A 12,197-nucleotide genomic window follows, 5' to 3' on the forward strand; every position below is an offset into this window, starting at 1 on the left:
CACTTAATAAATTATTCCCGATTACTACTTGGTTTAAATGTGTAATGCTTATATAGCTGACATGTTTAACATTTTAAGATGACTAAAGAACAAATGTAAAAAAAATAATTTAAAAAGGGGAAAAAAAGATGGTTATGGAGGCAAAGCTTACTTCAATCTTTACTTTGTGATGAGGATTCAGAGACATAACTAACTCGAACATGACTGTGTGTCCTTGTCAAGCGGGCAATAACAGTTAATCTGAGCTGGCTGGTGGTAATTAAAGTGTCTTCCTGTGTTATTGACTATCAGTAGCAGCAACCTCCTCTTTGCTCCTTCCTCTTTTCTTTTCTCTCCCTCCATCCTGTCTGCTTCCTGCTGCTCTCCACTTCCATACGTCAATAGTCATTAAACACAATCTCATAGGCCTATCCCATGCGCGCACGCGCACACACACACACACACACACACACACACACACACATACACTTCTGATGAGGCTCTGTTGGTTCAATAGTTGATTAGTGTCTTGCTTAATAGCGCACAAGCTGACCTTCTGTGCTCTGACCACTGTTAGACAGGTTTACTAGCCTGGAACACACACACTGAATAGAAAACCATGGGGAATACATGAAATGGACACAAACGGGAGATATTCATGGAGACACTTCAACATAGACCTGACAAGTCTTATCGCCCTCACAGGTCCTCTGGAAGCTGTCTATCACAGCAAAGTAACGTATGCATTACTTGAGTACAACAGACACTGGTGCTGTGTCAGGAAGGCAGACAGGAAGGCAGTTGCATATTTGCTGCTTGCATGCATACTTACAGCGCTATGATGTGGAGTGATGAGAGCATGGTGCTGACTCAGGACTTCCACAATGGACAGAGATGTCTTAATCAACTCCTCGCATACTGCTGCACCTAACGGAAAATGAAATATCATTCAACTCTACTGAATCACCTCTTCAATAAAAAGGGGAGGATGACCCACAGGCTGAGCAGTAACTGTGCTCCCTGTCACGATGGCTGGGTGTACCCAATTTGTGGAGTGTGGTTGATATTATTGCCTTTGAGCAAGGCACTGACCCTGCATCTTGCCTTGTGCACAAGCATTTGAAATGCAATACCACATCTGTCTCCCCAAGGCTGAATGTATCTTTCACATATCAAAATATTGTTTTATTTCAAAGATGTCTTGTGAGTTTAAGTACAGCTAAACTTTAGTAATGGTTAACAGTTTTACTGATTTGGGGGAACAGGCATATAAAGGAAAATGAAGACCTATAAAAGCATCAGGTAAGATGGTTAATGATGAACATAAAGATAGAAATGTGTACGGAAGAAAAACACAATCCGAAACACATGAAAAGTGACAGCAAAGTTTGGTTTGGTCAAAGAAATAAAATATTATAGATTTGTATGCAACATGCATTAAAAAAATTCAGTATTTTAGAAAGTAACTCACCCAAAGCACTGGTCAGATTTGTTTCATTGGACTCTATAGAGGTGATATAGTTCTGTGAGGAAGAGAGGGTAGAGATGACATATCGACAAAAGACTACGTTATTATTTTTTAGTGCTCTTTGATTAGTGGTGGTTTTCATTTTTCTTTAAAAAACGCACCTGGAATTTTTTGCCTTCAGTTTGTCAAACAATCTTATCTAAACATAATAATAGCAAACACTTACCAGGAGAAATCCAATTTGAGCTAGAAACTCTTCGGATACAATTTGGCATCGAAATACCTATGAGAGGACAGTCACAAAGACAGTCAGTGACGGGCTGATGGGAGGGTGAAGAGCAGGAAGACACATAACAATTATTTTGTTGCAGGTTTTAAACCCAAATGATGTTCAGTGTCACAACACCTTCTGTAACCAGGTGTATCTATCTGGCCCTAGCCTAGACTTACAGTACCAGACCAGCAGTGCATCATGACATTAACAGTGTTTAGTAACTACACACCTAGGCCACAACGACGGTAAATGGTAAATTATTTACAAAATGGGCAATACTGTGCTGAACAATGAGAATGGGTACTGGTGATCTATGAGAACATCAGATGTGGATTGCAAGCAAAAATACTAAAACATTATAATCAAACAATGAAGAAGACTCCATAAGGTCCAAGTTACCTGTGATGAAATAAGTTCCAGCACTACAGACATTGTAGGCAAAGTGTGTTTAAGCTGTCTGCTCTGAGCTGTAGATGGGTGCTTCCTCCCGATCACACCTCGCAATGCACATAAGACATCCTCTGGAGAGAGGAGAGGAGACAAGGAGACACAAGAGGAGATGAGATGGGATGAGCGTAGCAGCTGGGGACTTCATGTAATACAAAAGTACTATTTTAATAAAAACATGTTTTACTGTTAAAATGTAGCACAAAGAGAAGCGCATAGAATCACAATTACAGAATGTCTTGTAGTTAACCGGAAAATATTTGCATTTGAATATTTTGTTTATCAAAACAATGATGAGTGAATTGATTTGTACGAGAACAAGCCCACTCATGCAGAGGGGTATTGTGTGTGTGTGTGTGTGTGTGTGTGTGTGTACCCAGTATCAGTAGTGCAGTGCCACTTAGATATACAATCAGTAAATCCAGACACTGGGACAGGTATCCTAATTGGCTTGGGTTCTCTCTGAGGGGAGTGGCTTTGCGAAGGTCTCTCTCCAGGTGCATCACGAGTCTAGACAGAAAGAAACTCACATGAATTTAGTTTTTTGTTCACTCTGAATGCTTTCAGGGTTTCATCTTATTCTGGTCAATGAGCTATAATGTTGACTGGATGCATAAAAAAAGGGAGGCATGGAGAGAGAGACTGACAGAGGGCCCTGAGTTTGGGAATATTTGTATTCTTGTCAGACTGCTTCTATTCAACAGTAATCAATAATACTCTATTCACAAATTCATAGCAGAGCCAAAAGGTTACGACTACTAACTGGTATTTATTACTCACACACAAAACACACCAACATGTGTGTACAAGCACACACATGCAGAGAGATTCATTGAGGTCATATTAGTTAACAATTATTGATTCTAAGCTTTCGAGGGGGAATTGTGCAGCGGGAGTGAGGGGTTACAAATTCAGTATCTTTCCTCATAATGTTTCATAAAACACAGATAGATAGAATCCAAACCAGCTGCTGTTACTATAGTAAGGGTGCAGCACATTTCAGGGGCGCTCTAACAGTAATTTCTGCATTTTACGTTATTGTTATGGGTTTAGTGCAAAGCCTAGTAGGTACCTCCAACCTTAGACCCTCAGGTATGAAAGGAATTACTCCCATTAATATCTTAATAACATGTTATAGGTATTGAACACAATAACATTATCAAACAGTATGTTTTGATTTGCCTCATACATGCCATGCACCTTGTTTGGAGGGAGTGGTTTTGGAATAGACGATGCAGGAAAAGAAAGTGTTGGTTGTTTTGTGTGTTTGTATGTTTGCTTATTTTTCAAAGGTTGCCTGAGGTAAGGGTCCAATCTGTAATGATTTGAAGTGTTTACAGCCATGGTAGCAGCCCTGTGAGGCTGTGCTTCAGCATAGTGATGTTTTAAGATAAATACTAACATCACCATGCTAACATGCTCACAATGACGATGCTATTATATGTTCACGTGTGTTCATGTGTGTGTGTGTGTGTGTCTGTGTGTGTGAGACTGCGTCTGTTGAACGCCATCACACTCCGCTCCCAATGGCAATCTTGACACTATCTCAGTGAGGCCTGAGCAAGTTTCTCTCATACAGACAAAAACACATACACACACCAACACACACATATTTTCACGCCACTGAGGAGCTAATTAAACACAACGTGCCTGGGTGAGAGCAGGACTGAGAGACGTGTGTGTGTGTCTGTGGTTGAATCATGCAGAGTGCTCGGTGGGAGAGAGACAAGCAGGTCAACTCTGACAGCTCTAACACAGTGAACAGAGGAAGAGCAAGTAAAAAGGACGGATAGCGAGAAAGTGTGTGTGTGTATGTTGAGGGTGAGAGAGAGAAACAGACAGAAATATATATATATATCATGCATATGCATCTGATCATGTGAGCTATGCATATTTACAGCTGCATTGCAAGTTAGTGTGGGGTGAAACGCAGGACAACCAGCTAATGAACCATTTGAAGTTCCAGTAAAGTTACAACATACAGCAGTACAAACTGAATGTCCAGGGCACATACGTTTATATTATCATTCCCACAGCTGCTGTGCTAGTTAACGCAAAGGTTACACAGAGTACAACCGCCTTGCCAACAGCCCCAGGCAGGGTTTTTATGAAGAAAGCCGCCCTTCTTAAAAGCAATCTGCTTTAAATACCAGAAAACTGTGCTGAAAAGCCGTCTGTGAGCGCTCGTATCCGAATGTGAAACCTCTGCTTCAAGATAAATCACTCTACAAAAGCATGCCTTGCCAAATTTGTTGGTTCGATAATCTACTAAATCTATATCTGTTATTGTATAACAATGTCCACACTAAGTCAGTTAAATGTGAAAATCAAGCTTTTTCTCTTCGTCTACATAAAGCTGTTTTTCCATACCCAGAGGCATTAAATGCTCTTCTGAGTAAATACATCTGAAACTACCATCTTGCATTTTAATGAGGAGAGGAGAAAACTGATCTTTTGGAAATCAATGACACAAGCATGCTCAGACACGATCAGCTGCTGTGTGGCAGTACAGTTAAGAGGTCAACTTTCTATTGCCTACAACAAGCAAACACATCTGTAGAGTGTACACAGGTCACTTTCACAAGCAAACAGTGTTTTCAGATTTAGTAAAGTAGTGTAAATGTAGACTCAGAATAGGCTACTGCATAACATCTAGCCACAATGAAAAGCTCTTCTACTTAGTGTGTCATCTTCCCGACCAAGTAATCAATAGATTACACTAGCCATCTGATTCGACTCTTGATCCAACAGGACTGCCTTGCTGGAACTAACCATTGTATAATATACACCAAATAAGTAAATGTTGTGGTAGTTACAACAAATGCCATTTCTTTAAAAAAAAAAGAAATATGACAAAAACTTGGAGGATCATTTTGGATTTGCCCCACCTATAGAATCCCCTCTATAGTGAAGAGGGGATTCAGTTTTAGCTATAGTGCAGCTGTGTAAGAGGATACAGTCTGGAAGCTACGGCTAAATAATTAAAGAGGAATCCCACCCTGAAATGGAATTCACAAATGGTATTTGTTTGTTCTCTGACAGTTCAGACTGCGTGTGAACATGGGCAACTACATTCCAGAGAAACTAATTAGCCAGTGGTCCGACAGACTGAGTGGAGCCATGAGTAAGTTTCACAAGTCCAAATCTCAGTAGAGTCAGTCCGTAGGACTTACTACGTGGTAGGATAAGAGACGCATCACTCTCAGGCAGAAGAGTAAGCGCATATGTGTTAAAACCATGTTATAGTACAGTAACATTAAAAAGAGTGTGACTCTTTAATGAACAAAATGAAGGGTCACATAGATCGTTACTTTCTACAAAAGCGCACACACTCCAAACCTATAAACATATAAATATAACATATAAAATCTGGCTAGGATAATAACATATTACTGAGGGAGATACCATGTCTATGTGAATGAGTGTAAGTGGGCGTGCGTGAGTGTGTATTTACCTGTGTTGACAGCAGTATAGCAGTGTGTGTGTGTTGTCATGTATTAGTAGAAGTAGCAGTAGAAATGCCTTGGCTCTTGTGACTGTGGATGGACTCTCAAGACAGCACAGCACCTTCAACACCAAATCCTACAAGACCCAAACACACAAATGAATACAGTGAAACGGACTCTGTGCAATCCTAGATACTATGCTTTGATTCAAATACAAGCCAGCCATATGGAACAGACTTTTAACACTGAAAAGCAACACCTAAATGTTTACATGGTTACATCCCAACTAAGTAGGTTGATTCAGAGTATAACGAGAAGAGATGTTTGCACACAGTGCTTTGTTCTCAGTTTATCGTGTCAAAATATATCCCTGCAATGTATCCAAATAATGTATGCAAAGAAATACAAAAATATTCAGTGGAACATTTTCCCTAAGGTAATCTGAAAATGTGTCGACTAAGAGGCTAAAATTTTAATCAGCTCAGACTCGACATTATAACACAACATGTGCACACACACAACACACACGCACAAAAACAAACTTGTATGCCTACAGCTACTTTAGACATCCATTCACTCAGCATAAACTTAGCGGCAGGAGCTGGTCGGAAACATTTGTGACTGGCCAACATTCATTACCATTATCATTATCACCAACACCATACGCTTCCGACTGTGTCTGTGTGTGTGTGTGTGTGTGAGCTAATGTGATAGATTGTGCACGCATGTGTGTTTACGGGGCGACACACCAAGTTAATTAATTTCAAAACCCAGTAGTGTGTGCCTAGCTGATAAGTCCCTCCCCACTACCCACAATGCTCTGCTGAAGTAGAAGGCTACGGCGCGTTCATTCAGCCAATTAGCCTAGATACTGACACACTCTACAAATTAGCGTACGTGCATGCTCGCGCACACACACACACACACACACACACACACACACACACACACACACACACACACAGACAGACAGAGTTCTGTGTAAACAAACTCTTGGACTGTCTGTCTTTGTGCCAGGGGAAAGAAAAAGGGGGGTGAATGCATATCAGTGTATAATTAGAGCAGAGTTGAAGTACTAAGTTTGTATGCTGGTGTTAAATTGGATGCTCAATGCAAATAAATTCAGTTCAGAGTCAATTACCAATGCTAGACTCCAAGTTAAAAACCTTCAAATCAATTTTAGCCCCTCTGCCTCACCAAGATTAGCACTTTTTATACACACTAGATGGGCTGTCTTGTGAAAAATTACATAGGAAATACATTGAGAGAGAGAGAGGGAGAGAGAGAGAGAGAGAGAGAGAGGGAGAGAGAGAGCGAGACAGACAGACAGAGAGAGTAAATATTTAGAGAATTTGAGGCTAGCTTCATTTGATTCTCATGTTTTCAACAATGTGGTCGTTTGTGTGTGGGTTGTCTTTTGCCAGTTGATGTACTGTAATCTGTGTGTATTTGCATTTGAAATATTGCAATGTATTCTTACACAGGTGTGCATAAGCGTATACACGTACCTTGCTCTGTGTGACGCGGTGTGTTTGGATGCTGGAGGTGAGTAGGGCAGCGGCCATAGCAGTGAGTAGATGCTGCTGGACCCTGGCCCCTGCTCCACCCACCCCCTCCAAGATGGCCGCAGGGCCACAGGTGTCAATCACTGCCAAGAAGACTGCTGGGACCACCTGGGTTATCCTTGAAAGAGCCTGAGACATAGAGACGGACAGTTGAACACACATGTAGATAAAACATGTCATTCATGGATTGCATTCCCATTCCGGTGTAATGTCATGTTGAACTTGACGTCCAACCAAAATGCATTTTTAATTCCACCCACTGCGCCATAAATCAATCTGATTCACTGTCTGACGATATTAAAATGCTGCATGAGTCCTAAGTTAACAGACGTGCATCATATTTGATGGGTGTAGCTAAAAAAAAAAAACAGTCAGGCAAAGATTTAGCATCTCTGCCTGCTTTTACCTTGAGTTTCCTATAAGTATGTATCATTTTAAAAATGAAATGTTTTAAATATTTATTTCAATTTGTAGCAACAGCTTGCCTTTTACTTGAGTTAACAACCCTGTTTTGTGTGTTTGGTGTCTTTTTGTGTTTGTACGTTCCAAACATAAACTGTACATAAAAAGTGGACGTAGTCATCGTGACGTCGCCCATTTGTTTGTAGACTACCGTTTTAAAGCCTTGAGTTCGGCAATTTCGCCATCGCCATCTTGGATTACGGCCGCCGCCATGTTGTTGTAGTTTTGCAACCAATGAACGGAAGTTACCACATTTGGAATGCGGAGGAGTGACGTAGAGATGTACACGGCGGTGGTAACAACAGAGATCTGTCATTCACAGTAGCCCTCTCCCCTAAAGCACACCCTGCTTTATGATCCATTTGTCTCTACATGGGACCATAATTTACTAAATGATCATGCTGTATTGAAGAAGACTTAAAACTAGAGATTGAGACCATAAACTCTTTTAGTATGTATGTATCTATGTCAGGCTTCATCTGTGTTTTCAAGCATGTGAACTTACAGAGATGGCAGTGACTCTGACAGCCTCCACAGTGGAGTGGGTGAACAGGTACCACAGGGCGGACCCTATCTCTGTGGTAACCAGGTGGTGGGAGGGGCCAGAGACAGCGGTGGAAATGTTCTCTATGGCTTTAGCTGCCATGTGATGAACTATGGCATCATCCTGTAAAACAGACACACCAAGACTTTTGTATCATATAAATCCATTTGGGAACAACAACCAACCAGGACATTTTAACAAGTATGTTACATATACTACAATATATATGTAAAGATGAACTTTCATACTTGTGTGTGCATGTGCATGTGCACATGCATCCTACAGTAATAGCAGAGCAGCAGCGAGTGGTTTGAGTCCAAAAAATTTTTTTTTTTTACTGATTTTATGGTTCATTGTTAAGTTACAAACTCAAAACTCGATTAGTGAAAAATGTCATACACCGAAAGGCAGAAATGAACAAAGAACTAACACAATCACAAACTGACAATTAGATTAGCTCTCAACATCACCTCAATACAAAAACAAGAGAGAGGTTGCCTTTGTGTGTGTGTGTGTGTGTGTGTGTATAAGTTAGTGTGCATGCGTACGCGTATGTGTATACTGTATGTGCCCACACACCTTATCCCGAGGAGAGAATAGTTGTTTGTGTTCAACAATGGGGCCAGGCTAATGAAATCTCTGTGGCTGAGGAAATTAGTTTTTCCAGGAAAGTCATTGTGGAGAAAGACAGGAAGTAGAACAGAAGTGATTGCTTCTGTCAGGTTATTATTGTGTTTCACTGTGTTACATCACTTAGACGCCACTCTCCCTAGATATGAGATACAATAGAGTCTATTCATAGAACCCAGTTAACGATATTCTGTGGCAAAGGTTGATAATAACAGCTGAAACATAAATTTAATCACGGCAATTTATCGTGGTAATTCTGAAAAGTGGTGCAGGTGAGAGTTGACGATGTTCCACACATAACTGCACTGACTGTCCACACGTGTAGCGTATATGCAATGCACAGCATTTAAGAAATTAGAGACTTATCACAATTACAGTGATACTCCATTGCAAATCTGTATTTTTAATATGAAACTTTAAGTTTGAAAACTGGCTGTTCAAAGTTTCTTATCACACAAGTGCAGCTGTTGTCAGCTTGAATTCATGTCATCTACAATGGACCCAAATGGTGACAAATCTTTCCACAATCCATTCCTCTGCTGTCCATCTGTGTGCTCAGTACGTTTCAAACAGCCATAGCTTCGGCATAATATGGTTAAATTATCTACTTATGTTTCATATTCTCCACCTCCTCAAAAGCTCCAACACTCAGTACACGGACAGCGGATGTAGATTATGTGGATTGGGAATGCAGGAATTTGGTTTGTGACTATAAATTGAAATACACTTCAATGAAATGTATCACCTTATTTATCTATCATAATGGACATCAATTCAAACTGCTTGGAGTCAGAGAGAGCAGGTTGTCGATGCAGGTGATACTGTAAGCCCTTGAAAAATCTTGATTCTCTTATGGAGGCAAGGATGAACCTCTGACATAACAATGCACCAATGCTCCGGCTGTGATTCACAGTTATTCAACATTTTATAGAAATAAAAACACAGCCTATTCACACACATGGGGACTCTAATCATAGCTGGGAGCTAAAATAATCTAGTACCTATCAATCCAATATAGGACATGACATTGTGTATTCAACACCAAGGGACTATGCAGCATGACAACATAATGAATCCTCCGGCACCCCTGCGGGAACCAGTAGAATGGTCTGTTCCAGCATTCCCTAGGCCGTGCGGGCCAGCTCACTAATTAGCCCACGGGGGAGCACCCACTGTCTGTGTGTTTAATAGACTATAGCCCTGCCAGGGACTACACAGAAAGAGAGGGAGGGAGGGAGGGAGAGAGAGAAAGAGAGAGAAAGAGACTTACATGTGGTGAGAAACAAGTAGCTCATGCAAGAAACTCCATCATTATGATGCAGAGGAAGAAATGCAGGAGACAGAGGAAAGAGCAAGTTACTCTCATTATAATTTCTCCCAGCATGAGGAACAAGTTCATCCGAGAAACACACTCATTATATTAGACTCCGTGTCCTACTTCAACCTCACATATTCAGAGAGACAAAGTTAAAGAAATTAGAGTAAAAATGTTGCAACGGCTTTCCTTAGAACTTGGCTACAAGGTCATTTAAGATTTTATTTTTCCTCACACACACAAGACTTTGCTAAGTCTCAAGGTACACGATGAGAGATCTGTAAGTTTACAGGACACCATTTGAATTATAAAATCACACTTTTTTCTCACAATACCAACATTTCTTAAAAGCCAAGAGCCAGTCTGTATACAACCAAACAGACCACATTTAAACACGGCCTCCATACAATAGTTGTCAAGACATTTCACTAAGAATCAAGAATGTCAACTTTTAACATTTAGTGGGAAAAGTCAGGAGACGAACAAAGTCATCAAATATGATATGATATGATATGATAGGCCTTATTTTATTTATATTTTTTTGAGATAGTAATGTTCACAATCAAATCCCAACCTGCTTGAATCATTTTACAGATAACTGGAGTGACGGCACCGCTCCTTGTCTTCACTTGACAACACTCAGTCTCTGAAGCTCTCACCGTGCTCTCGTACTGCTCGAAATGTCCCACGAGTGTGAGGGGTGGAGTAGATCAGATACAAGGTGTCTGAATAACCGAAATAATTATAAAATATATGAATAATAGTAATTAAATGACTAACAATACATCACGTTACACAAACAGTAACTGTAGAAAAATGACTTGATGATTATTGAAGTGTTAGGACATCCCGCTATTGAGCAGCAGAAAAAGTTTGGATAATTCATTTATTAGTTATCTCAAAGATCAGAAGTGTTTCTCTGATTCAACTGATTCTCCAACTTCCAACAACCAACCATGATTTTTGAGTATGTACTTTTTAATCCTAATTTAAGACTATAGTAAAGATGGATATCGTACTATTGCAAAACATACATTCTTACATTTCTGATTTCTTGGATTTGAATTTGGCAATTGCTGAAAAACATCTCTTTTATCTTACTGGTGTATCCGGTTTAAACAGGATTTCCATCTTTTTTTGTCAAGTTTCAACAGGACTAACTGGCTTCATGGCAACTGGGTTGAATTAAAATAAAAATCTCCCTTTTTTTGTGGCTCAGGGCTGTCAGATAAGATTTACGCACTTTGATCCTCTGGCTAAAAAAAGTTGGAAAAACCTCTGTTCCAGATGAAACGAGTTAAAAGGCTAGGCAGATATGGAACAATAAAATCCTGTCTTCAAGTGTCGATCAGTAGATTAGTTTTATATCCAAACATGTTTGCACCTGGCCTCTGAGTCTCAAGTAGAAAGAGAGCACATCACAAAAAACGACATCACATGACTTGACGCAGGATCTGTGTGTCTGCCTGTGTGTGCGTGTTCACATGTCTGATGTGGTTTCCTCTGTAATTAAAGTCCTTCAGAAGCCAGTGCACCTGGTTTTGAATGAGCCCCTATGGCAAAGACACAGACACCATCTATCAGCCTCACACAGAACATCTAACACCCCTAATAGGCACACTCAAAGAGAGAGACAGACTGTCTGATTAACCGGCTAACAGACAGGCGGCGGGGCACGGAGGAAGAGGAAGGGACATGTGGACAAAACAGCAGAAAAGAGCAACAAGTGCAAATAGACAAATGGGAAAGAAGGCAGACCAGCAGACACACAGACGATCACATGTAAAATAACGCGGGAAACCAGACAAGGAGACAGATAAAGAAACAGAAATGCAGGTAGAGACAAAAAGCAGTATGGTGAAACAACCTTGCATAGGAAAAGGACAGGCCAATATGAAAGGAAGGACAAGTGGACAGACAGGTTCACAAACATGTTAGTAGTTATCATCTTTCCCTCTTTTCTCTGTGTGTAATGGGCGATGCAAACCAATACAACACAGTAACCATGCGTGTGTGTGTGTGTGTTTGTGCGTGCATGCACATGGAGTGGTCATCTTATGTTAGAGA

The 12,197-nt window shown here is 40.5% G+C and overlaps 1 protein-coding gene across 1 annotated transcript in view; it reads right to left on the reverse strand.

Annotated features, from left to right (window-relative positions):
- Positions 1 to 12,197, reverse strand: part of ulk4 (unc-51 like kinase 4) — a gene marked incomplete at its 5' end in the record, with an annotated part of 66,001 nt that overhangs the window by 32,345 nt on the left and 21,459 nt on the right. The window contains 8 exons of the mRNA XM_079165412.1: positions 812 to 906; positions 1,451 to 1,502; positions 1,674 to 1,730; positions 2,121 to 2,242; positions 2,545 to 2,678; positions 5,623 to 5,750; positions 7,123 to 7,308; positions 8,147 to 8,308. Of these exons, the coding sequence (XP_079021538.1) occupies positions 812 to 906; positions 1,451 to 1,502; positions 1,674 to 1,730; positions 2,121 to 2,242; positions 2,545 to 2,678; positions 5,623 to 5,750; positions 7,123 to 7,308; positions 8,147 to 8,308 (936 nt within the window). The remainder of the gene's footprint in view (positions 1 to 811; positions 907 to 1,450; positions 1,503 to 1,673; positions 1,731 to 2,120; positions 2,243 to 2,544; positions 2,679 to 5,622; positions 5,751 to 7,122; positions 7,309 to 8,146; positions 8,309 to 12,197) is intronic.

Source organism: Pholis gunnellus (assembly GCF_910591455.1).
Source record: "Pholis gunnellus genome assembly, chromosome: 8".
NCBI lineage: Eukaryota > Metazoa > Chordata > Actinopteri > Perciformes > Pholidae > Pholis > Pholis gunnellus.